The 27,993-nt window shown below is 38.2% G+C and overlaps 2 protein-coding genes across 4 annotated transcripts in view; one reads left to right on the top strand and one right to left on the bottom strand.

Moving 5' to 3' along the window:
* On the top strand, window positions 1–23,647 carry LRP2BP (LRP2 binding protein). The gene is made up of 9 exons (XM_058524991.1): window positions 1–150; window positions 854–966; window positions 3,531–3,644; window positions 11,882–12,024; window positions 12,102–12,207; window positions 13,304–13,527; window positions 14,955–15,129; window positions 18,003–18,115; window positions 23,585–23,647. Exons 1-8 carry the CDS (start codon window positions 45–47, stop codon window positions 18,066–18,068), a joined length of 1,047 nt encoding a protein of 348 aa, XP_058380974.1. The 5' UTR covers window positions 1–44; the 3' UTR covers window positions 18,069–18,115; window positions 23,585–23,647.
* The window catches only part of SNX25 (sorting nexin 25), a 129,000-nt gene continuing 122,622 nt past the window's right edge, over window positions 21,616–27,993 (bottom strand). For all 3 annotated transcript variants that reach the window (XM_058524988.1, XM_058524989.1, XM_058524990.1), the window contains exons 16-19: window positions 26,591–26,657; window positions 23,605–23,786; window positions 22,727–22,827; window positions 21,616–22,224 (exon numbers count right to left, since the gene is read on the bottom strand). In XM_058524988.1, the coding sequence (XP_058380971.1) occupies window positions 22,144–22,224; window positions 22,727–22,827; window positions 23,605–23,786; window positions 26,591–26,657 (431 nt within the window). In that variant the 3' untranslated portion in view covers window positions 21,616–22,143. The remainder of the gene's footprint in view (window positions 22,225–22,726; window positions 22,828–23,604; window positions 23,787–26,590; window positions 26,658–27,993) is intronic.

Here is a 27,993-nt window from a genome sequence, read left to right as displayed (position 1 = left end):
TTATTTTTCGTTCTTGTTTACAGAATACACATTGTGGAAACAGGATGAAGTTGACCAGTGAAACGTTGCCCAAGAATCCCTTTTATACCTCCCTATCCCAGTACGTTGCTAAGAACCAAAAATTCTTCCAGTGGAGAAAGGAAAAGACTGGTACAAATTCTAATATTTTCACTAAAAGTTAACTATGTACGCCAGAGCAAAAGAGACTTATTCTTTTGTCTTATTGCTGTCAAGGAAGTGGTTAAATTTACAGTCCTGTCTAACTTTTCTGTAAGAATCTGTGAAATTCCTGTTTAACTTACCTGGTAGCAAATCATTAGGGATAAATTTCATAATTACATCCTGATCTGACTTGACTCTCAGGACTTCAGGATACCCTTATGGAAAAGAGAAGCCAGATGTCACTTCTATTAAAGAGAACAACGCCATGCTTTACTTGAAATTGGCATTTAAAGCTATCATTTTTTTCTATAGAATTAAAAAAATTAAATTGGGTATGGTTAACTCATTTGGTTAGAGTAGTTCTAAGTAAGGCTCAAATTAAGAATTTCACTCACTCACAGGAGAGCTTTGCACATAGACTGTATTGCTAGAACTCCTGTCTGGTAGTGAACAGCATTAGTTTGAATGCCAATCAAGAAATCCAAGGCATGGTGGTAGGTACTGTGATAATGCTTTTTTTTTTTTTAGGTAATGCTTTTTCCTTGAGCTAAGGAGGCCAGTTTTAGGAATGAGAACTAGAAAGGAAACTAGTATTAACAGTGTCAGATGACTTCTATATAGTTTATTACTTCAAGAGAGAAAATCCATATTATATGGTTCAAGACGGAATTTTTTACCTTTCTTTAATCAGATCATTACAGCCATGCTAATTTGGTGGATAAAGCATTGCAGCTCTTGAAGGAAAGAATAAGAAGAGGGGACGCTATGGCATATTTCCTAAGAGGTCAACTATATTTTGAAGAGGTATCATTTTTTGTTTGTTTGTTTTCATTTCCTATACTACTGCTGTTAGAATCAGCAAAGTTTCCTGTAGAGTTCCTTACATTGTGATACCAGGGAAATTCTGTCACTTTCCATAGATTATGGGTGCAGCTTCCGTATGATACACTGGTAGCAGCTTAAGGAGATATCTGACCTTTCTCCGTAAGTCATTCTAATGAATGTCATTTATAGGAGTCATTTTAGTATAAAATCCATTTTCACACTATAAATTAAAAATCTAATTTTTATATTTTTCCCAAAATATTTAATATCATTTATAAAACATTTTCATATTAATAACAATTGAAGACTGATTCTTATCTAGTACTTAAAAGTAGTTTTATATGTTCCTCTGTAGAGTAAGGAGGGAATTTTCCACTTTATCCACATTATGCTGAGGTACCCTGCGAGGTGGGTCTAGGAGGAACTGTGCAAACCCCTCCAACTTCAGTAATGTAGCTTCAAGTCTTCAATGAACCCCAAGGGAAGATGTGAAAAGGGACCAGCTGCCAACCCTCACCATCCATTGACTATTTGGGCAGCTATTCACCTATATCCCACTTACTCTCTAATCTTTTAATGGCTCTTTCGTTCATTCTGGCAACAAATATTTGCTGAGTACTCATCAGGCACCCATCACTACACTATCAGGATAGCATAGTGTAATGGTTAAGGGACTTGATCTCTCAGCATTGGGCACAGGTTTAGATATGGGTCTACTGCTTGATAACTGTGTATCCTTGGGCACAAATACTTAACCTCTTGGTGCCTTAGTTTCCTCATCTGTAAAAGGGGGATAATAACGTGTGTCTCATAGAGCTATTGTGAGGATGTATTCATTGTAAAAGTAGTTACCAACAGGGCCTGGCATCTAATTAGTGCTTTGTAAATGTTTGCTGTTATTATGCTAGGCATTGACTACATAGTGTGGAGGGAACTAAAATGGTCCCCATTTCATAAAGCTTACAGTCTAGTAGGGGAAAATAAATTAATACATAATTACAAATAAGGAAAAGTACTATGAAAGCAATTAACTGTGTACTATGATAGAGAATAACTTAGAGATAGGGTGGGAAGACCAGTCATTGAAATTAACACTTGAAGAAAAGAAAACTAACAATGCAAACAGCCCAGTGGAAGTGCGTTCCAGGTAGAGAGGAGAACAAATGAGCATTTCAAGAGGAGAAAGAGCTGGGCGAGCTCTAGGAAATAAGCGAGGCCGATGTGGTGATAAGCAAAGCAGAGGATGGCTCTGGGCGAGCTTTGTTTAAAACGTAGTGAGAAGCCATTGAAGCGTTTTGAGTCTGTGATGAACGGATTTGAAGGCAAGCACGGAACCAAGACCAGTTTAGGGGGAAATTACACTAGTTCAGGCAAGAGAGGATGGTGGTCTTGACCAGAGTGGTAGCAGTGGACCTGGGTCCTAGATTTATTTTGGGGACACAAATAATGGCATCATGGACTGAAAAATAGAGGAGTGGGGAGGAGAGAGTTTTGAGGGGACGATCAAGAGTTCAGTTTTTGGACACATTCTGTTTGAGATGCCCATTAGTCATCTAAGCAGACAGGTTCAAAGTAGAAACGTACATGTAAGAGTCTAGAGCTCAAAGGAGAAGTCTGGGTTGAAGGTATATATTTGAGATTTTCCAGCATGTATATGATATTTAAAATCATGAAAACTAAAAAGACTTCCTTTGTCTTCCTCTGTGTAGAATATTCTAACTTTTCCAGCCCTCTCACATCTAAGCTGAACATTAGCCAGAAACGAGAATGAGTCTTAACTCATTTACTCATTGTTACGTGTTCTTTAAAATAAATATTTTTAGTATTTTGGTGCAGTTTTTATTAATTTTATCAATTTATAGATTAATTATAGTTTATGAAAAGAGAAATTCAATTATTTCAGTGTTTTCCAAAAGTTGTTTTTCTCTGGCCTGCTTTTCCTCGTAATGACCTTCCAAGTAAGACTCTTTCCACCATTATGATTGATTCATTCTTTAGTGTAAGGCATTTTCCATGGTGGATTAAGATATAAGCCCTATACTAGTCCCTTACACCTTAGCATATTTGTTATCAGATTGTCTAACTGCTGAGCCTTAAATCAATGACACATAATATGTAGGTCTTTTTAGGAAGTAAGGGAGAAAGATAATTTTAGACATGTTTTTCCATGTCTTCTCCCTAGCTGGAAAACTGCAAAACTGGAAGACATGAGCCATAATAATAATGGATATCCTGATATTCATATTTTCTCTGAGACCTTGGCCCCAGCTCTGAAGTTTCTCGAATTCCTGGAGTGGCGGGTGATATGGCAGGCTGATGGGGCAGAGAGCTAGGCTATCATTTCAAAAGTGGATTCACAATAGCCAAGAGTCAGAGTAATAGTGTGTTGATTGTTGTCAATAACTTATTTGCAAATTCCATAAATTTGTTGCTCTCTTTTGTTGTTTTATTTGGTGCTACCAGCTCAGCTTTACATGGGAATTAAATATTTGGGATTACTTTAAAGTAATAAAAATAATTCAATATTTCCTGGGGGCCTATAGGGATGGTATGAAGAAGCATTAGAACAGTTTGAAGAAATCAAGGAAAAGGATCATCAAGCAACTTACCAGCTAGGAGTAATGTATTATGATGGGCTGGGGACGACTGCAGACGCTGTAAGTTACTGTCTTGTTCACAATGCTTAAGATTTCATTGTTAATGGATTATTTGATACAATTAAAATTACTTATATTTTAATAATATATATCAATAATATCTAACCTTTTAGCATTTTAAAGGATAGCAGTAGTCATTTTCACACTATGTGAAAAACAAAATTGCTTTTTGCCCCTCTCCTTGCTACCATTAGCTGTCAATAACGTTTCTGTTTTAAAATGTTTTCCTTTATTTTTAAAAGTTATTTCAAAGCTACATGAACATGGAGAAAAGTTAGAAAATAAGCAAAAATAGGGTCACTCCAAATTCTACTATCCAATATAAACATTGTTATTATTTTAAAGTATATTCTTCTACGTGTTGCCCCATGCAAAAAAAAATTACACATATGTGTGTGTGTATATATATACACACATGTACACTTTTTTCAATATAGGACCATACTATACATACTGTTTTGTAATATCTTTTTATTTACCTAACAATGTATTTTGAATGTCCTTCCTTGTCAATAAATATAATATTCATTATCATTTTAATACCTGCATAATAATCTATTGTATATCATTAATATTTCTAGGCCTCATTTATTTTGGCATGTTTGAAGATAAAAGAAAGAATAAACTATGAGATTTAGAGGTCGATACTACAATTTTCTCTATTCTTTATGATTTTTATTTTTTAATTCTTTTTTTTTGGCCTCCTCTTACAAAGAAAATTCATACATTATCAAATAAAAATTAGGAATTTATTTTTTAAATTTTCAAAGATCTTGAGAAGTTCATTTCTCTGTGTTCACCAGCAAAGCTGTCCTATCCATTATAGTCTATTAAAAATTCCAAAATGTAAGAAGCACATAGGCTTTCAAATCTTGACTTCACCACTTGTTAGGAGTATGATCTTGGGAAAATTACTTACTATTTCTGAGCTTTAGTTTCCTTGTTTGTAAAATGAGGATAAATAAACCTAAGTTAGAGATAACATCTACCATTTCCCCCCCTCCCTAGGCCATGGCTGACCTTAATAATTGATCATGGGCCCCTTTCTAGCTGAGTCCAATCACAGCCTCAGAATTCTTATCAATGCAGAGCTTTAAGGATACATTACCAACTCAATCTGCTGGAGTCAGCTTACAAAATAAAACCCATTAACCTAACTCACATAGTTGTTAATGAGATTGAATGACAACATATAAAATGCCTAACACAGGGCACATGTAGTAAGCATCCAATAAGTGTTTTCTTCCCTCCTTTATCTTGTACAAAGCTAACAATGGGGACTATACTTTTAATTCTGGAAATTCTTAATTTTTACTCTTTTATGATCGTAGCATCCTATGATGAAATGAATGGATGATTTAAAAAATTAATATTTGCATTAAATACAAGATATTTTATTTTAACCTATTTATAGTTTCATCTGTTAAAAGTTTAGTAACATGTAGGATCCATGACTACATTGCCCTTACTCCAAATTTAACACAGTTGACCACATGCTCCGTGAAACACCCTCCTGTCTTAGTGTCTAAGGTGTCTTTTTTTTTTTTTTAATTTTATTTTTTCCCCCAAAGCCCCAGTAGATAGTTGCATGACACAGCTGCACATCCTTCCAGCCGCTGTACATGGGAGGCGGCCCCAGCATGGCCGGAGAAGCAGCGCATCGGTGCGCGCCCGGGATCCATACCCGGGCCGCCAGCAGCTGAGCGCGCGCACCCAACCGCCAAGCCACGGGGCCGGCCCTAAGGTGTCTTTATTTCATCTGATTCTCTCTCCTACTTCACACACCTCTTTCTACCATCTTCTGTGCTTTGCAATACAGTTTTCTCTGTTTGCCTCTTCACAGCCACTCCTCAGTCCCCTTTGTTGGATGCTTCTCTTCTATCTAAGTGTTGAAGTGTGTCAGAACCTAGGTCTCAGCACCTTCTGCCCTCTTTGGCCCTCTCTCTCCCTAAGTAAGCTCATCCAGTCCCATGACTAACATTACCTATACTTTTAAAAGACTCCCAGATTGTTGTCTTCATACCAGAACCTCATTCTAAGACCCATGGAGCCAACTGCCCATTTCTCCCTAGATGTTTAATAAGCATCTCCCTGTCTCTTTGATTCCACGTCTAGTTCACCTACAAATCTATTGCTTAAAATACACACAAACCCTAATATTTAAGGCAGCGGAGTTTCTTTGTGCACTAGTACCATTGTAGCCATCCCTGGAATTGCCTCGAAGGACACAAAAGCAGCTGGAAAACCCATTTCTATTTTTTCCACTGTGAGCACTTCCTATACAACCCATGAGGTATGTGCTTACTCTGTGATCTTTCCAGCCCTGGTTTAGTTGGATTCTCTGTCTTATTCACTCACTCTTTCATTCCACAAACATTTATGAGTCAACAGTCCTAGATGCTAGAGAAGCAAAGACGAGTATGAAAAGGAACTTAGAGTCTAAGGAAGTGTAAGGAACTGTAAGTGCAGTTAAGTGTCCTGGATTGAAACAGACACATGTGCTAGGCACAAAGGTGGGGCCAGAGGAGTTTTCATGCAGCAGCTGACACGAGCTGAATCTTATAAGAACAGCATATAAGAGAAGGAATGGCATTTAGACAGAAGGAACAGCAGGAGCAAAACCTCCTCCAGTAGCCTAGATACAACTTCCCCAGCTATCTTTGCACATTTTAGAATATTGATTGAAATAATCATGAAACTATTACCCATTAACTGTGCTGTACATAGATTGGCAGCTAGGCACTTGAAAGTCTTATATATAGAAACCTGGACTAGAACAGTAATCTCAATACCAATTATACATCCATTTAACCAGTCTTTGAGGCAGTTGCCACCTGATCTCTCTGACCATTATATCCTATGATATATACTAAATAAAGTCATAAATGTAAACTAATATACTAATTTTATGAATCTTTTATGATCTTCAAATAATAAAGCAGTTTTTAGGAGACAGTATTAAAATCCATTCTAGAAAATATTTTAAACAAGATTAATCACAAGTAAGATGAATAGTTAAAGGCTGTAAGATTACTGTGCTTATTATTTCACTGATTCACTCTGAAATTTAAATATCTGGCAAAAAAAAAAATTGTGATTCAGTGATTCAGACTCTCCATGTTTGTTTTGCCTGCAAATTCAGATAAAACTGAAAGTATCATAATTATTTTATTCAGTTGATTTTCTTGGCCCGCTAGATTTTCAGGAGTCTTTTTTTTTGTGAGGAAGATTGGCCCTGAGCTAACTTCTGTTGCCAATCCTCCTCTTTTTGCTGAGGAAGATTGGCCCTGGGCTAGCATTCGTGTCCATCTTCCTCTACTTTATAAGTGGGACGCCTGCCACAGCATGGCTCAATAAGTGGTGCGTAGGTCTGTGCCTGGGATCCGAATCCGCAAACCCCGGGTCACTGAAGCCAGACCCACAGTAGACGCTCAGCAATGTTTACTGATTGACCTTGTGGCCCCTTGCTGACAATACTGTTATCAAGATATCACTTCAAGGGGCTTTTTCAAAGAACTTTCCTAGAGAAAGATCAAATCTCTCTAAGAAAAATTATGGCGGCAGCTGTTAAAATATTTGCCTTTGTTATAAACAGAATCAGTAATACATTAAAAGAATAAAATATAATAGTAAGATATAGCCCAGAAATTTAATAATTCAATGTAAGGAAATCTATAAATATAATATACCACTTTAATAGCTTGAATGAAGGAAACCATATGGTGGTTTCAGTATGTATTGAAAAGACACTTCATAAAACTCAATGCTTATTCATAATAAAAACCTTTTTTAAAAAACAGTACTAGTAAATATGTTTCCTGAAAATTTAGGAGTAGCCATTTAAAGTTAAGAACCCAAACTACAGATAGTCCTTTCTCAAGCAGAAACAAAATATTTTCCACTGTACACCTAAAACTAATATAGCATTGTATGTCAATTATAACTCAGTAGAAAATAATATTTTCCACTGCTCACACTGGTCTCCTGAATCTTTCAAATCTGTCCCTAGCCTTTTATTCCCACTCCCTCTGTTTCAGTTTAGGCTCAGTACCCCTTACCTGGGTTATACCAAAAGCAGATCCTCCAACTTCTGCTCTGGTCCCAAAGTCATCATTCATACTGCCATCAAAGCCATCTTTCCAAAATACAAATCATGTCCTATCTATCTTTAAAAACTTCCAAAGACTTCCATGTTGAAGATCAAAAGAACACGGCATAATTTGGACTGTTCCCTTGGACAGCCAGCTAGTTGGCCACTAAGAGGCCATATAAAGTAACACTTATTTGGTAATTTCTTTAATTTCCAAACCAGTAACTGCCATTCTAAACCCTCACCCGAGCCCCACGTTTGCTGTCTCTGCCTGATTGCTGCCATCAGTCGGGGCTTCACCAGACATCATGAAGCCAGCCCACTGTGACTATATCTGAACTTGACACCAGAATTCCATTTGGAACCTTGATTTTACTCGGTCCCACCAAGCCTCAGAGCTCTACCATGTTTGGCCACCATACAAAATGCCTGCCTCTCTGGTCATCTGTCTTCTCACATATTCTTGACTCCATATTGCTTTGTGTTTCCTCTCCCTCTCCCACTGCTGCCCTCCTCCTAAACCTTCCAGCTGGCAAATACAGTCCCCCACATCCTCAGCCTTTTCTTGGATTACTTCCTTCACTTCCTTGCCTTATCGGAAACTTGGTTGTCCCACAGCAGCCCTCTTTAGTGGAGGGCTCTCCTTCCAACATTGCAATGGACCATGGTGTTCAAAGGAAGAGCTGGCATTATTTTCATTCCCCAATTCACGTCCCAACTATTCTCTCTTCTTCACTGCATGCACAAAGTACCTACTTTGAAGTTCATATCAACTCGTTGCTTTCCTAGTTCTATCAACTTCCTGGTCATTGGTCATCCCCTAAAATTAATATGAAGACTTTGGCTCTGGGATTATAGTTTTCCTCCCTGTGTTATTCCATGATTTTATCTGACACTTGAATTAAGAACTGAGCCACAAGAAGGAGCAACCATGTATAGGTCTAGGGGAATCACATTCCAGGCAGAGGAAATAGCTAGTGCTAATGCCTCAGGAACAGCAAGAAGTATAGTAGGCTGGAGTGTAGTCACACCAGTGAGACAAGGGCCAACTATGGCCAAGAGTTTGGATTCTATTCTCAATGCAGTGTGGACACTAAAAGGGAGTGAAATTAATACGATTTACATTTGAGAAAACCATTTTGTCTGTGGTGTGGAAAATGGATTGAATGGAGGCAAGAGCAGAAGCAGGAAGTCCAGTTAGGAAGCCACTGCAGAAGTTCAGATAAAATAGCAGCTTTAACTACAAGTTATACTAGTGGACATAGAGTAGACGGATTTAGGATATGCATTTAAGAGGACACAGGACCTTCTGATGGATTGGGAGAGGGACAGGGGTAAGGGGAGGAATCAAGGATGACTCCTACTTTTTGGCCTGAGTGGATGATGTTGCCATTTAATAAAAATGAGATGAATGAGGGAGGAGCAGGTTAGGGAATGGGAGGAAAACCTGAACATTTATGTTTGAATCTTATGTTTGAAGTATCTGTTAAGACACCTAAGTAGAGACGTCAAGTAGAGAGTCTGGAGCCCAGTGATTAAATCAGAACTGGAGAAATAAGTGGGGAGCTATCTGTGGAGCAACGGCAGTCACAGAACCAGACTGGATGATTGCCGAATGAGCGTTCACAGAGGAGAAGGCCAAGGGCCGAGACTGGGAGCCCTCCACTATCTAATGGTCAGAAGCGAGGGAACAGCCAGCAAACGAGAATGAGAAGGAGCAGCCAGGGAGGATGGAGGAAAACCAGGAGTGTATGGTGATCTGAAAGTCAAATGATGAAATTGTTTCAAGGAGGGAGTGATCATGTGTCTCAAATTCTGCTGATAGATGAGTAGAATGAAATGTGGGAAGTAAGAACATGAAGGAGTAGAGAGACCAGCAAAATTGGTAGATTCAATAGGTTGGCATATGGCAATTCCAAAATAGAATGGATTGAATGTAATTACACATGGAGGCCAGAGAAGCAAAAAGAAGACAACATCTGTAGGTCTCTTCTTCCCTAGAATTACATTGTCAGCTTGATCACACAACTACCCAAGGTAAAGGGGCAAAGATCAAATTCTTTTAATTGTAGTCACTTTCATTAATTTGCTAAGTGGTTCTTGATGCTAATTTGGTCCAGAGTCTGGTGGAACCATATATGCTTTAAGTGGTAGACTTAAAATGTCTGTTTTCTTCAGGAAGCATTCCTAGGTCATTATTATCCTACAGAGATCACACATAGGCCCCAACATTTGGGGAAGCGGCAAATGGAATTTGGGAATAGCACTGGGAAAAAAATGGATAAAGCAACTTATTTGGGGCCGAGATAAAACTGTGATGAGGACAAGTTCACCTGTTTTAGCTTTTCTTTCCCCATCTCAGTCAGAATTCTGAAAAAGTTTTTAACATTTTCTTTAATAAAAGGCAGTACTCATTTGAATGACTTTAGTGCCAGACTGCCGGAGATTTGATTTATGGAATTCATCATCTATGGACTCATTAGGCAACAGTACCGCCCCTCATTTGTCAGTGCCTCTGTTTTCAAGAGACTGTTTTTACATCTTACCTCTAATCACTCCCCAGATTCAACTTTATACATTAAATGCAATCAGAATCAAATTTCCTACAAGGTTTTTTATGGCATTTGCCAAGCTGATTCTAAAATTCATATGAAAGAGCAAATTTGCAATAGTCAGGCTATTTAAAGAAAGAACAAAGGGTGGGGGGCTTACACTACCGACAATCCAAATATAAATCTGGGGCTGGCCCCGTGGCTTAGCGGTTAAGTGCACGCACTCGGCTGCTGGTGGCCCGGGTTCCGATCCCGGGCGCGCACCGATGCACAGCTTCTCCGGCCATGCTGAGGCCGAGTCCCACATACAGCAACTAGAAGGATGTGCAGCTATGACATACAACTATCTACTGGGGCTTTGGGGGGAAAATAAATAAATAAATAAAATTATTAAAAAAACAAAACAAAACAAATATAAATCTGTAGTACTTAAAGCAATGTGGTATTTGTTCAGGAACAAATACATCAGAAGACAAATGGAGAACCCAGAAACAGACCCACAGGGATATATAGTATTAGTATATCGTAAAATTGCTATTTCAAATCTCTGGGAAATGGTGGTGGGACAAGTTGATTATCATTTTATTAACTTTCTAGCTATATATTTTTGTTTTTATTTTCATAGTTGCTCTGGAGATTACAATATGCATTTTTAGCTTATCATGCTTTACACAGCGTTAATATTGAATTACCTAGGTAAAATATAGGAACCTTGCAGAAGTATCCTTTCATTTACCCACCCACCTCCAAGCTTTAGTGTTATTTGTCATGGCATATATATTAAATTTACATATAATTTAAGATTAATTAAGAGGAAAAAATATATAGACACATGTATGCACATGCGTGTATGTATATCCTTTTACATTTGTTACACATTCACCACTTCTGGGGCTCTTCATTCCTTCCTATCAACCCGAGTTGCCATCTGGCTCCATGTTCCTTTTCCTTTCAACCTGAAGAACCTCCTTGAACGGGCATTTCTTATAGTTCAGGTCTGCAGGTGATGAATTATCTCTGATTTTGATTATCTAACCACATCTTCAATCTGCCTTCGTGAGGAACTGTGTTGCTGGTTGACGGCTTTTTCCTTCCGCACTCGTGAAGGTGCTGATGTCACCTGAAGATTAGTATATGGGATGTAAATCACCGAGCACACTGGGTGAAAGTGCTTGAAGAGAGAGGACAGTGTTGGTTGGGGCTCACACGCGTACCGTAAGAATTCTAAACGGCAAAGAAGTCACCAGCTCTTGCACTTTGATACGTTCTAAGAACTGTGCTGACTCAGAATCAGGGCTATAAGGTGGGAGGGAGGAGAGAAAAAAGGAAACCACATTGAGACAACGCAACTCTGGAGGCTATAAAATGAGGGAGATGCCCTACATCGCAGAGCTCCTGGGAATGCCTACGCAGGAGATGAACTTCCTTCCTTATTTCCAGCCCTGCGGACTCCGGGACAACCATCCCGCTTAGGCATAGATTCATGGCGTTCCACATCATGTCAGGCTGAACGCTTTACATTATTGGGAGAAAGAATTTAGTTTAGGTCAAACTAAAAACTAGGGTCTTTTGTTTGTTCTTTTCCTTTGTGGAAGGAAAAAGGAGTGGAATATATGAAGAAAATTGTTGATTCTCCATGTCCCAAAGCAAGACACTTACAATTTGCAGCTGCTTACAACCTTGGAAGAGCTTACTACGAAGGAAAAGGCGTCCGGCGATCAGATGAGGAAGCGGAAAGGTAATCTTACCTGAGAACAAGACTCTGTTTTAATCAAATGTGGAAACTAAGAATAACTTGTCTTGTCTTTCCTTTAGACTGTGGCTTTTTGCTGCAGACAATGGAAATCCGAAAGCTAGTGTGAAGGCTCAAAGTACCCTAGGATTGTATTACTCAACACAAGAGCCTAAGCAATTAGAAAAGGTAACATTTCTTTAATCTCAGCGTTATATTTAGATTAATATTCATTTTACTATTTCTGTCTTGAAAGGTGGGTTGGTAAGGAATAAGTGTGTAGTTTTGAATATCTCATATTTCTTTAAAATATAAAGAAAATTTACATTTTAGGATCTCAAAGCTCGTTTTACCCTTTACTCATCTATGAATGCTCCTTTCCCCACCTCTACCAAAGACGACCACGGATGTGAGAGCATTTTGTATGCCATAAAAAGCTACACATACAAAATATTATTACACCATAACAGCAAAAAGAGGGCGAGTATTGAAATTAAAGCCCAAATCCTTTTGAATGTGAATATTACATTTGATTTGAGGAAGTAACAAATGATACTAGTAAACATACTAAGAATTAAAAATTAAATCCATTTAAGATTTTTACAGTAGAATTAGAAATTAAATCCATTTAAGATTTTTACAGTAGAATCTAATTATCCATGATGGAAACATTTTCCAAGAAATCTTATAGGGACAAGGAAATGTGGGGCCAAGGCCTACTTGTAAGAGGCATTAAGGGCAGACTTGTAAGAGGCACGTAACCACTAAGACGCTCCTCCGATAACCAAGCAGCCACTTGGAAATAACTGTTTGAACTAATTCAGATTCACGGTAGCTGAGTATTAAGGCAACGCGCTCGAGACTCCACGCAGCTCTTATCCTCAGCTGCCTTTGGTCTCGACAGCTGCCGACCCAGATGCACGTGGAGCTCTGACTGTCGCGGAGCATCAGCAGCTCTCCTCTCCCCGCTGTGCCTCATCACAAGTGTGTCCTTGCTTAGTTCCTCTTTCCCACCTTGACCCTTCCTCTGGAAAAGCCGAAAATCCTGAAAACAGCTGAACTCTCTAGGCTGTGACCTCACCTGCACTGTGGGTAGAGCGGCGACTCACCTTAGCACTCTGTTAGGTATGTGAACTTGATGCTAGCCTGAAATACCTTCAAGGGGCTAGAACTATGTCCTAGAGATGAATTAATAGTACTATCTTATAATTAGAGATTTTGTCTTTCCAGTATTGCCTTATAATTTCACCCTGTGAATAAAAAGATGAAACTGTGCTTTTTGTAGGCATTTTATTGGCATTCAGAAGCATGTGGCAATGGAAATCTGGAGTCCCAGGGTGCACTTGGGCTCATGTACTTTTACGGACAAGGCATCCGCCAGGACACTGAAGCTGCCCTGCATTGCTTACGGGAGGCAGCGGAACGTGGAAATGTCTACGCTCAAGGGAATCTCGTGGAATATTACTATAAGATGAAATTTTTTACAAAGTGTGTTGCATTTTCCAAAAGGTGAATGAGCTGAATGGAAGTATTTACAAGAACTCTTACTAATGCTCTCTGCCAGATGGGTTTGTAGAACTTTCTGCAATACTGTAAATGATGGCTAATGAGCACTTGAAATGTAGCTGGAGCAACTGAGGACTGAATTTTAAATTTCATTGGATTTTAATTAATTTAAATAGCCACATGTAGCTAGTGGCTACCATATTGGATAGTATAATTCTATGCCATTAGTCTTCAGGATTTCAGTGCTATTAGCTCTGTATACCAGCTGAGTGATTTTAAGCAAGTTTCTTAACTTTGGGGGCATTAATTGATTTATAAGAAGAAAATACTTCTACCGCAGGACTATAAAAATAGTGTATATAAAGTAGTTAACATAGCTTGGCACATCAGAAATGTTTCAGTTTTAATTTTTTCCTACATTCCTCAGCCCCAGGTTCTATCACTGCACAATTGCAATATAGCTTAATAAAGACTGTAAAACGAGAATAACGGTGAAAAGACACCAACTCTATTGGAAATTTATGTTCTCTGAGCCCATGTATTTACCCGTAATGTACAAAAGCAACACACCAGGAAAAACATACAGATCTGGATGTCCTCTAGAGCAGCCATAAGACCATGCGGATGTATTTCCCTCCCAACAATGCCCACGGGCTCCCCCCTCCCCGAGCCCGCTACAATGGAGGATGAAGGTGTTGCTTCTACCCTCTCCTCCCCAACGTGGCGGCTTCCAGGCGGCAGGCCACTTAAAGGTGTGACCTCCAATGTCCCAAATCTCCAAGTGCCCACCTGGTTAAAACTAAAACTTTAAATAGTTGTTAAAATCTTTGCAACTTTCCATTATTGTCCACATTCCTATTCCCCATAATACTACAGTTGACACGGAGTGGACCAGATCTCATTTTCACACAATTCTCCATATTTGCATCTGGGTTATCAAGGATGACTTCTTTTTATTGCACATTTTTAAACCAAGATAGATGTGCCAGTTTCTTAACGTGTTTTCTGGTCCTATGTGACTAAAGTGCAAATTTAAGGTCAATGTTTAAATAAATGATCCAAAGAAACAGAAAATGCTTTTTTCCCCCATTGTTTAAATCTGCAAAGTGACATTAAGTTTAAAATATTAATATTACAAGAAAAAAGAAACAAGCCTCTCTTTTGTTTTCTAGTGGTCCTCAAGCCTGCAGAGTTTACTCACAGGGAGACTGTAGAGTAGACAGGCCAGTGGTTCCTCCCCCCCGGTACTAACTATGTTATATTTACCCACCAACGCACAACAAACATCGTAGTCCTCAAACAGGCAGAAATAGGCAAATCACTGTAGGGAAATCACTTTGGGCACAAGCGCAATTTCCGGACACATTGTTTGTAAAAATGTAAACCATAACTGATGTCCTTTTTAATTTCACAATTTAACATCCTACCAGGATTGCTGACTATGACGAGGTTCATGACATCCCCGTGATAGCCCAGGTCACGGACTGTCTCCCGGAATTCATCAGCAGAGGCATGGCCATGGCGTCTTTCTACCACGCACGGTGTCTTCAGCTTGGCTTGGGTATCACGAAGGATGAAGCAACAGCTAAACACTATTATTCCAAAGTGAGTAAGCCTGAGAACAAATATAGATGGACTCAAACAGAAAGGTCGGGGCTTTAAGTTGAGAGGAACATCTTTACGGATTAGTGTTTTTTCCTACTTAATTACTGTGCAGATAACCTCTGTCTACAGAGACTGTCAGACATGCAGATTGTTTGCAGACAATTCTGTCAGATTCTTATTAGCATAATTAAGCTCAGATGATAAAAGTCCTATTTTGATGCAAATTATTCTGTCTCTGCTATTATCTGCAGCCTTAGCCCAGCACCAAGACCTTAAAAAAGCCAGAATGTTCATTTCTCTCACCCAGAAAAAGTGTGAAACCTGTATCCTCATTCTAGTACCCTAATCAAATGTAGTTTTTTAAAAAGTTTCCTATGCATGACATCTACCAGACTTAGGAGGAATATTCATGAGTTTGAGGTAATCAGTTAAAATAAGACTTTTCCTGTTTTAATCCATGTGATCAATTTATTTAGATCCCAAACGGATTTCACATCTAAAATCAAGCAACTGTTAAAAAGTGGGGAGGAGGTAGGAAAGGGGAAATCATTATGAATAGTAACTGCAAATGAATTTTTAAAAAAGAAAAAACAAAAAACTGTGCATGGCTTATGCACGAAGACATGACATGTCTCCATGACATCCACGAAGTCCAAATTAGAATTACATCATCATAACATTTACAAAGCAATTCGTGGAGCGCACAAATTGTTCAGCAGGAGCAGGGGAACAAGGCAAGGAACAATTTTCCAGGTCTCTTGCCTGAATCCGATATTACAGCAGTGGTTCCCAAACTTGTCTGTGTATTAAAATCACCTGGGCATCTTTCAAAAATTCCAGAGGCCAGGCCTTCTTTGAGAACAATTCAATCACACTTTGGAGGTGGGACACAAACGTATTTGTTGAAGCTCTTCAGGGGATTCCAATGTGCAGGCAAGTTTGGGAACCCTAAATTAATGCATTTCCAGAGCATTAAGCCCACATTAAGACATTAATATAGAACATTGTACACAAACACACCTGACCTTTGAGATACTCATCACTACACCATTCTATTGGTATGAATAATGGTTGCCTGTAACTTTTTAAAATGTAAATGTTTTCTGTATTATATCAATTTCCAAACCAAGTCAATTTCAGATTCTATGCTATCCTTAGTATCCTTTCTAAAGAAATATAAGCAGAGAAAACTCTGGGTCAAAAATATCCTGAAATGTGGCATATGTTCATCCTAAGTAAAACAGCAAAACAAACAGATTACGATCTTAGAACTATTTTCCATATGGTGGGAGATAACAGCCCCACTGTATTTTTGGCCATTGTATTTTATGGGAGATACTTTTAAAATGGAGAAAATTCAGAGGCAGTAAGCCGGCGAAGGGTCTGGAATGTTGTCATATGAAGTATGATAACAGAAACTGAGTATTTTATTCAGAGAAAAAAAGGACACGAGGGGGTCCTGATAGTGGTCTTCACCAGACTGAAAGGCTAGATACAGAAAAGGAACTGGGGCAGGGAGCCGAATTCTAGCCGATGGCAGTGGGTTATGGTGAAGAGACAGTGGGCTCCAGTCAGGAGAGCCACGCCTGGTCTCAGCTCTGCCACCGTCAGGCTGGGGGACTGCCAACTACTTTGCCTCTCGGGGTTTCCATGAAGCCAGCATTATATGTTCTCCTAGGACCCTTCAAAGATTCTAAAGTACATGGAGGGAAATTTTAGGTTAATATAAAGAAGAATCTTCTAATACAACTATTCAGGAAGGAAATAAAAACAAAAGTTTTTCCTATAAGGTGGTGACTTCTTGCCATTAGAAGGAACCACGGGGGCTGGCCCTGTGCCGTAGCAGTGAAGTGCTCGTGCTCCGCTGCTGGCGGGTTCACATCCCGGGCGCGCACCGACGCACCGCTTGTCAGGCCATGCTGTGGCGGCGTCCCACATGAAGTGGAGGAAGATGCGCACGGATGTTAGCTCAGGGCCAGTCTTCCTCAGCAAAAAAAGAGGAGGGTTGGCATGGATGTTAGCTCAGGGCTGATCTTCCTCACAAGAAAATAAAAATAAAAAAGAAGGAACCATGCAAATATCTAGTGACAAATTGTCATGGGTATTGAGGGACCATTTCTGCATGGAGTGAGGTTTGGAGGAGATAACCACTGATGTCTCTTCCAAATTCTTGACATTCTATGAAATTAGGCATTATTACTTATCACTATTTATTTTAGTCATAATAAAACTATATATTTTACAATAAGATTATTATAGATGCTATTCATATAATGAGATAATAAGTTTGAGGACAAATGTTAATGCTTTCCATGTTACTTATTTTATTTTTATTTATTTATTTTTTAAAGATTTTATTTATTTATTTTTTTCCCCCTAAAGACCCAGTAGATAGTTGTATGTCATAGCTGCACATCCTTCTAGTTGCTGTATGTGGGACGCGGCCTCAGCATGGCCGGAGAAATGGTGCGTCGGTGCGCGCCCGGGATCCGAACCCGGGCCGCCAGCAGCTGAGCGCGTGCACTTAACCACTAAGCCACGGGGCCGGCCCATCCATGTTACTTATTTTAATAATTCATAACATAGAATGCTATCATCAGTGCATAAATTCTCTTTATTCTTGGCACTGATAAAATTTTCTCCCTTTCAAATGATAATAGCATGGTTATTTTTAGTATGACCTTTTTTGCACAGGCTAATTTGAACTTCCCTTATTAAGAAATCAGAATAGAAGTTTATCTTAACTAAGAAATTTCCTTGAAATTCATTGTACTTTACTATTCCTAAAAACAAACCAAAAATTTAAAAAAAGGAAGAAGACCCAACAATTCAAAATATATCTAAATAACTGACTCTTTACCTTTGAATTTTAGGCTTGTCGTCTGAATCCTGCATTGGCAGATGAACTTCACTCTTTACTCATTCATCAAAGAATTTAGACCATAATGCATTTCAACAAAGACCACCCATCCTAACACCTTAGAAGGTGGGTATTTTTATAGGAGCTATGTTTGGTTATTTTCTGCACCCCAAGTGAGTTATCCTGGGTATTTCACTGAAGATGTGATACCTTTGTTCTTGAATTTGTATTCTGTAATTTCACAACTTGAAACCTAGCTATGGGATCAGATTGCCAGAAGAGTCCTCAAAGGTCCAGCTCTTAGCCTACAGACTGGCCTAGACCGCATCAAAGATTGCCACCCACTCCATAAAGCAAATGTTTTCCCTTTGCTTAAATACAGAGTGTCCCAAAAGACTTAGTGCAGTCTTAGTTTTAATAACTTCAGAAGTATAAATGCCACAAACATAAAAAACACCATTTAAAGGTTTAATTTTTAAAATTTCTTTGATCTTTAGTTTTGTGAAATTTGAAAGTAAATTTTTAATTTGTCATTTAAAATTTTTAAATTTTAAATTCACAAAACTAAGAAAGAAAAAATTTCAAGAAACTTTCAAATAATGTTGTTTTTTAAGTTTGTGTAGCATTTATACTTCTGAAGTTATTAAAGCTAAGACTGCACTAAGTCTTTTGGGACATCCTGTATTCTAGAAAGAGATTCTTATAAATAATGGGCTAATTTATTATAAACCTCAAAAAAAGTGAGTTTAAGAAATTGCTTAGAATCTTGCCCCTCCATATCTTCCCTTAAAGATCTTAATTTAATGAGTAAAACAACGCTATATTCCTGATAAGATAATCAATTAAAGTAAGATGTTTCTTTGTGCTTAAACTCATTTTCTACATTTTAAAAACCCTAGATTTCAAAGCAAGATAAAATGTGAAAAAAATCTCAAGAAAATCATCTATCAATACAAGAACTATAACTAAATATTGTTAAAAAATTAGATTAGCAAGAGCCTTTCCTTATATCAATGCCATCTATGAAGGCAAAAGTTGACAGTAAAAATAGTAGGATCCATATGAAGAAGATGTATAGAGATTTACATCTGTGAAACAAATACATGGAAAATAATATGTCTTAAAGATACCTTAACAATACCTTCTTTGTAACTATACTAAATTGATGTGGCTTTATTTTATAAATCACAACCATCCTTTCCAAAAGTGGATTTAAACAAGAGCTCATCTTAGTAGTGGGAAAATGCAATTAATATGTAGGTGCCAGGCACTAAAGAAGTATTGTACGGCAGAAAACTACTTGCTCTTATTTAACGTTCTGGTTTGTCTATACTACTTAAGTTCATTTTGTGTTTATTTAAAGGGAAGAAATTTCAGCACACTTGGGAATGTAAGATACCCTCAAATGGTCATATACTTTTCCCTAAATCTCTTCAAAAGTATAAACTTAAACCATCCCTGAAAACCAATCCTTTTCCTTTAAATTTCTACTGAAGACTCTCTGTTCCTCCCCCAGAAAGACATGTTTCAATATCTCAAGCCCATTACAAGATTTCATAATACCTAACAAATCTCTTTCTACAATGTAAGCCCACTTGCTTCGCTCTTGTTAATACCATCCATATAACATTCCTTCAACCATCTGAAGATCCCAATTCCCAACCAGTATCCTCTTCTCCACACTTAATCCAGTTCCTTAAGCCTTTAAGAATCTTAACATAGGAATGTAATAAAGCAACGCATGTTGACTTCAATAGGACATTTAATAGATCTGCTATCTTTCTCCAGCCCAAAGTAAAGACCACTTTTTAAACTGCCATTAAAACGCAGGTCTGAGAAATCCTAAACGCAGGAATTTGACACGTGTCGTATGTGGTAATACGCTCTGCTTAAATGTCTTCAATGAATCCAACACAGAATTTAAAATTGCAGTTGACTGTAGTTACCACAAAGCTGGTGCTTCCGGCACAGGAGAGCCCCTGCAAACCACCACTGCAGCAGACTGCAGTGTACACCTGGACCTGAGAGTCAGCCAGTCTTTAACTCAAATGAGTGGAAGCTTCCAGATCATTAACTTTTTTTCAAAAAAAAAAAGAAAAAAAAAAAATCAAAACTTCTGTAAGCTTCCTTATAGCTATCTTATGAAAAAGTGAGAATTTATCTTAAAGAAAGATTGAGGAGTCAAAATAGTTATTTTCCTCATTTGCAGTATAAAACTTAACAGCTATAGTTTAATTATGCATTAGATGGACATTTCCAGTAACTGTGTTATGAGGAGTTCCTGGGGCTCGGTGACTTCACACTGCTTCTCTTCTCCGAATATCTTTTCTACTCCCTATAATAGATAATTCTTATCCATATAAACAGCCAACCTTAGGTTTCTTCTAAAGTGTCAAATATCACCTTGGTTTGAAAAAAAGGATCAAGGAGCTATAACTAAAAGAATCCCAAAGATAAAATTTGGTTTACTAATTCTTAATCATTTATCTTTCAGAACTTGTTTCATATCAAGAACTTGGCCGGTATGACCTATCGATATAATCAATACCACTTTAATATACATAGTATTTTTCTTTCATGAACTTCAAACTGAATTTCTGCCTAGTAACTGTTTTGCTTTCAATATTCCTGGGGGTTAGAGAGGGGGAAATGTTTTATTATCACTGTATAATAAATGGTGAAACCTAGGATGTTTGATTAAGTGATGTATCCATGGCCCCACTATAAATAATAAATAACATGTTGGGGTTGGCCCTGTGGCCGAGTGGCTAAGGGTCCACTTGCTCCACTTCGGCGGCCCAGATTCGTGGGTTCGGATCCTGGGCGTGGACATACTCCACTCACTGGCCAGGCTGTGGAGGCATCCCATATAAAATGGAGGAAGATTGGCACAGATGTTAGCTCAGGGCTAATCTTCCTCAAGTAAAAAAGGAGGAAGACTGGCAACAGATGTTAGCTCAGGGCGAATCTTGCTCAGGACAAAAAAAAAATCATCATCAGTACCCTGGGTCTCACCCAATGCCCCTACTAGTCCACAAGACCTGATGACATAATCAGGTCCCTAAACGCCCTGAAGGAACTGTCCTCCTCGTTTCCCTATGTCATTCCCGCCCATCCTTCAAAGCTCAGCTCACATCCTATCTCCCTAATGCATCATTTCAAGCACCAATTTGGCTCTTCTCATTACTCTAAAAATCATATTTTTCTTATGTTCATTCTGGCTCTGGAGAAAGGCAGCAAACTCTATACTTCCTTGCACAGAAGTACTTACATGCACAATATTTTCTACAAAAAAAGCACTCAATAAACATTTGAACCGCCTGAAGTGTTTCAATCTCTCTTTTTGTTCTTAGCTATTTTTTTTTTAGATTGGCCCTGAGCTAATATCTGTTGCCAATATTCCTCTTTTTTTTTTTTTCTCCCCAAAGCCCCTAATACATAGTTGTATATCCTAGGTGTAGGTCCTTCTAGTTCCTCTATGTGGGACGCCGCCTCAGCATGGCTTGGTGAGCGGTGAGGAGGTCCACATCCAGGATCTGAACGGGTGAACCCTGCGAACTTAACTGCTGCGCCACCGGGCCGACCCCTCTTTTCTTTTGCTATAAGCACGTTAAACATCATAGAGCTCTATGATTCATTTTTATATTTTATTGCTTCAAATGCTTCAAACTATGGGAAATCTTTGGTAAAAATAAAGACAATAAAATTTTCACAATAACTTTACACAAAGCATTGCACACACTGTTCTTCAGCACACATGAAATAACAGAGGAATGTTCAGAGTCCTCAGTGAGGAAATTAACTGTACAATATTCATAGTTCTTCATTTTAAAACAAAACTGTTTTCATAAATATTTAAAATATTTCCTAGGTTCTTATCACATATTAACATTTGTATTTCAATCAGTATGTTGAACTTTAAAGTATTTATTTTATTATTAAAATAAAAACCAATAATTAACAGAAGTGTTTTTTTCTGTTGTCTACTACAGCATCGTCTCCTCCCCCAATTCTGCCTACTTCACATAAAACCAGAGGGAGGGAACTAAAATAAAAATCAATATGGTTCTCAGTCTAGCCCTCTGTGGAAAAGAGGAAGATGTTTCATGTCTATTATTACACAGACATTTCTCTGGTGGTTTATTTGTGCAGTCTCAAACTTGGCCAGCTTTAAGTTGATCTAAATGAGTTCTCAGCTCAGGACACAATTCAATTAGCAGCAGTTCCATCAGTACCTGAACCAAAAAAGAAGAAAAAAGTGGGAAAACGTGTTTTGTCTCTAAGGGTTTACTCAAAATAAATATCTATGTCTAAGAGAAAAGTCTAACTTTAGGTCTGAGATTATGCTCAGTGAACAAGTTACTCTCAAACAAATGAAATTAATATTTATTTCATAGTCTGTTAACCATTATCAAACCATCAAAGATATTTGATATTGCTAAATATAATCAGACAGACGACTGGGAAACAGTTTGCTTTGCTGAGATAAGAAAACCAATCAAGTCAAGAGAGAGAACTAGTATGACAGAATGAGAATGCTGCATCCACCGGGGGTACTTTTTCTTTTTTTTTTTTTTACCCAAATTGAACAAACAAAAATGAAGCTAAGAAAATGAGCTCAGTTACAAGTAATAAGAATGATTAAGAATATAAACAATTAAAATCTACCCCCATACGTGAACAGAAATGTACAACTGAAGAAATAATTAATCCTCTGGTAGGCTTTACATTACTCACATATATCAGATGCTTATTGGCTCGTGTCTCTTGCAGTGCATTGAATATTTTTATTATACCATGACGGGCATTTTGCTGTCCAACAAGGCTCTGAAGTGTATCTGAAAAATGAAGTTTATATTCTATGCTGTTATTGATCAACTGCACAAGGCATAGATATTCAGGGAAGGAGCTATTCCATGATACATACACAATAAATACAGGCAGTGAGGCATGAGGAACATGAATGACCAGTTCTTTCAAATGTTTAAAGAGAAAATAAGTTTATTTAGAATTTTTCAACAGAAGGCATTTATACAAACTACAATTTTTTTTTTTTGTGAGGAGATCAGCCCTGAGCTAACATCCGCCAATCCTCCTGCTTTTTTTTGCTGAGGAAGACGGCCCTAGGCTAACATCGGTGCCTATCTTCCTCCACTTTATATGGGACGCCGCCACAGCATGGCCCACCAAGCAGTGCGTCGGTGTGCGCCCGGGATCCGAACCAGCGAACCCCGGGCCGCCGCAGCGGAGCGCGCGCACCCAACCGCTTGCGCCACCGGGCCGGCCCCCAAACTACAATTTTAATACATTGCTACCCAACTAAAAATTAAGGCTCAAAACACTGTACTTGAGCAGGATTTTCAAAGCACAAAATATATTATCTGTTCTAGAACATTTTTCTGGTTAAAATAAAGTATTATCACCAGTACTGTTTGTATTAAGACTCTCAGTATAATTTTTTAGCAAAGAACCAGACATGATTTAAAAGAAAAAAAAGTATGATCATTTTTTTCACTGTAACTAATGTTTCCTGAACAATATAAATGAAAGATGCCTTACAGGGTTAACATTCCCTTTTTATCTCTGTCCTTGCAGGATCGGAACCCAGGCCTCACCTGGAATGTTCTCAAGCAGCTTCTGTTGTGCTCTCTGTTTTGTTTCCTGACTCTGTTCTTCGCTTCTGATTGTGGTCGGTGGTGCCAATTTCCCATTTGGCCAAAAAGCATCCCGGAAAACACTGATGTAGTAAACCAACATTTGCTCACTGAAAATCCAGTTCACTGTGTCCCGGATTTGTCTTTTAAGAGAAAAATATTTCTTGGATGAGGTTTTTTAAAATTTTATGCTCTATTCTCAAAAGGCATTTATCAATGGGTAGGTTAAGATACAGCCTGATCTAAATGTTTGATGAATAAACTAGGAATTAGATTTTTAAACTCTGGCTCTGCAAGTTATTTTTTATTTTGGTAATACTGGATGACCATGCATTCCTGGAGCTCACAGTCTCATCGGTACTAACTCCTCCAAATGTTTGCCATCCGTATCTTTCAATCTGCAAAGACAAGAACTGAGAGGAGACTGACTGATTTGTTTGAAGATTGCAATTACTCTTAATTGTGCACAGTGCTTAATATACTAATTTCTCCATGAAGAGGTATAAACTGAAAACATAAATCCATTTAAAGAGTGTTGACAGTGGTCTGGAAAATCTCCCTGAGCTCCTGAAGTCCTGAGGGAGAATCACGCTTTTTCACTAGCTGTCTCTTGGTGTTGCGATGGCCGATAATGCTGGGCAGAGTATTCCAACCCAGGGTAAACATCTAATTTAGACCGAAGGCAAGGGAAAAGAAGATAGTCCCTTTCACACAAAGTGAAAGACTTTGAAAAGATACACTGCTATCTAGCCACTTCAAATTTCCATGGGAATGAAAACTGGGCAGACATCTGACTTGCAGTTATAAATAAATGGTTTTTATCTGGTTACTCAGGTCTCCAACAAAACCCTATTTCATTAGTCATTAGTCAAATTCTAACCAATCACAGGATTTCTGCTATCAAGAGACAAGCAAACACAGTTCAAAGAGCCCAAAATCTCTGCTGAAAGGGGAAAAGAATCATCTTAGACTCTTAGTGCCAGAAAGACCTGAAATTTCAAACTCAATCCATGAATAATAAATCTAAAAGCCCTTTAAGAATCTGACTTCCCAACCAGATTTTTCAAGGGACAATATAAGGTTTTCAGAAATAGTATCTGAAATAGATGTTACAAGCCCAGTACTTCGCACACAGTAATCAGTCACTGTTGAAGTCTAAACTCCACTGTGAGCCAAAACTACGTTACTTCTGTTTGTAACTGCCTGTCTCCTTAGATACTCCCCTATACTGCTTAGAACTATGCAATTCATATCTAGACCAAATAAAACAATTTTACTCATTTAACAGGACTTCTGCTTTTAAAAGAGAACCTGCCGACCTGCCTAAGAAAAATCTATATAAAATGCAGACGTCTTGTTTTTTCTGTCGTCTTGTTTTGGGTTACTCACTCACACTACATGAAGACATGAAGAAAATTTCAATTTGCAACTTAAATTAGGTAAGTGACTCTTACCGAAGGCCATCACCTAAGCATTTTCTATATATTTAGGGCTGACTTTCTATTAGCCAAAACTGTAGGAAGCTTCTGAAGTGATTCTGGTAAGTGAAATTATCATTGGTACAAGGCACGAGGCACAGATTGTGCTGCTGGTTAATTGTATGATGTGTCATCATCTGCGAAAGGCAAAAACAGCAAACGGCCAGGTGCTCCATAATTTCTCTACCTGATAAAAAGCCCGTAGAAATGAACAGCCTGAAAATTCTCTACATGATGCCCCTCCTCCAGCCCCGTGAAAATAACTGCCAAATGTATTCACCACTCACAAACCACAGCTGCTCATTTTATAATTAAGAGTCGACATCATAAATAGGAGCGAGAAAAGTGCGTGATTTGCTGAAACTGAAAAGGAAAATAAATGAGCGAGTCTGGAGTGCTGAGAAAAATAGGGCCATTTTGGAAATTTCTTTATCCGAGGCCTGTCGATACTAACGTGGAGAGGTTTGCCTTAGACTGAAACTGCAAGTTAAACTGGCTATTTTTCTCATCAAAACAAAAGCCTATAATACTAAGTCAACTAAACAAGACACTAACATCCTTTTTAAAAAAAATCTCAGAAATGAACAGAAGTAAACTTTTGTTTATGACCACAAGGAAAATATATTCTATTTGCAAATGAATAAAGAGATAGTATGTTGTTTCTCATAAAAATGTAGAAGGTTTACATGATAAAACTATCATATTAACCTTGTACATATGTTTGACAACTAAATTAATCTTTCACTTGGAAAAATCTGATAATTTCATCTTAAAACATTTTTCTGTATAAAAAAGTGATTTTTTTCCCCTTACTTTCAGCAGTTGACACATTTTTATTGTGCAGGAAAGTCATGATGTTTATCTCTTGAAGAATACTGGGTGTACAGTTAAGCTTTTAGGTATTTACGGATAATGTAATATAGTTTAGAATGTACATATGGCTTCTAATATTATTCTATGATACATACACCCCTGATGGATACTCAAATATTAACTAAAAAGAAGAATTACCATTTAAATGTTACCCCAACTCTAAAAAAATATATGGTTTGCATTTTCCTCCAAATAAGTACCTGCCATTTGATGCTCATCCTACTTTCATTTTGGCTTAGAGCCTAAGCCTTAAACTGATTCCCACCATGTGACATAAAAACACTGTACCCAAGAACCTCAAATTGGTCATCATGATCAAAAGAGAACTTTACAGAACAGAATCTCCTGACCCTCATCAGCCAGAATGCCGGAGATGGCTCAAGATTTTATCATCTAGTTCACCATGCGTTCTGTGGCAGAAATTCTTTCAGAAATCTGCTTCCCTATCCAATCTTAGAATCATATCAGAAACAAAAAGTAAGAGAAAATAAAATACTTTCAGTCAGAGAGATCACTGGCTACTATACCACAAGGAGATTTGACTATTAAGGCAAAAGGTAGGGCATGAATTCAAATATTAACTTCGTGCAACTCACTTGTTGATGGTTCTTCCAAAAGTGACCTGAACGAGAGCAATTAATGTTCTTCTCACCCATTTAAACACTAAAATATGAAGCAGAGGCAAAGTATTATCAAAGGATATCACAATTACAACATTGTCATAGCTGCACAAAGCATAAATCTTACCACTTAACTCAATCAGAGTCCTGACACCAAGTCAGGGCTATGACAGCTGCAGAATTCGGGTCTAGGTTAGCAAACTTCTGCCCAGGAAAATTCTCCTAAGCTTTCATTTTCTACTTGCAACTGATGAGATGACACCTAAGAGTTTTTGTAGCATTTCAATGCCTACACAACAGCTGAGCTAGCAATTCGAAATAATACTTTACTTCATATGTCGCTGGGCTACTGACGGCATGTCTTTTTCACGAGTACAATTCCTATTTACTAATAGCAGACAGTACAATTCCTATTTCAGATTTCTGTCTGGCTTGTTGAACCCAATTTCCTAACACACTGTTCTGAATGAGAAACATATGTAGTCCAATGTTGACAAATATTTTGAAATATTAATGAATTGATGGGTCTGGTGCTCCCGTCTGAACAGTAGTTTGTAGATGATCGCATACTTTTATATGTTTTATGCCTCTGGGGGAAGAAAGGTGAACTGCGAAGCTGAGTGCGATGTGAATTCAGCACTCTCCTGGGCCACTCCCCAGAGCAGCTGGGCAGTCACCTTCTCTGAGCCCCGTTTCCTCATCTGGAATAGGGCAGCATTAAATGTGTGTTTTTCTGCTCTGGGGGTCTTGTCAATATTTTGTGCGAAATAGTATTGTGAAGGGTTCCACAGATCTCAACTTTTATTATTAACACGGAGACACATTTTTATCAGTATAGACTATGAATCTAAACCAAAAGAAGGCAAAGAAACGCTGTGAAGATATTTCAGGCCCACAAATGAGAATCTAAACCAAATTTTCCATTTATATATTCACCTCCTTTCAGTGAAACGTTTATTAGCTACTGACCCATGAGGAAGTGAGAAACTCAGAGCTGGCTCTAGCGGAGCCACGAGTTCAGGGCTCCTGCACCAGTCAGAAAACCTAAAAAGGGCAAATTCACAAACACCTCTGTACAGGGAAGACACACAAACGGAAATCAACAATTAACATAGTGTTGGTAGTAGACTTTAAGACATTCTAAAGTCATTTCTAACTTTTTAAATGGATCTAAATGTCCAGTTAAAGTAGTGTTGTTAATCCTCCAAGCAGGAGTCAAGTCTTGGAGGCAGAACCATGCCTCGAACGTGCCCTAAATTTTTGATGGGATTCAGAGCACGCTGCTCGCATGCAGACTTGTTCATTTAGGCTGCTGTTTAGGCGGAGAGGAGCGTGTCTGTCGGTGTTGATAACTTCACTCTGCCTTTCTAGGGCAGAGA

The sequence above is a fragment of the Diceros bicornis genome, chromosome 29, assembly GCF_020826845.1.
Source record: "Diceros bicornis minor isolate mBicDic1 chromosome 29, mDicBic1.mat.cur, whole genome shotgun sequence".
Taxonomy (NCBI): Eukaryota; Metazoa; Chordata; class Mammalia; order Perissodactyla; family Rhinocerotidae; genus Diceros; species Diceros bicornis.
This window is presented reverse-complemented; position numbering and strand designations above follow the sequence as displayed.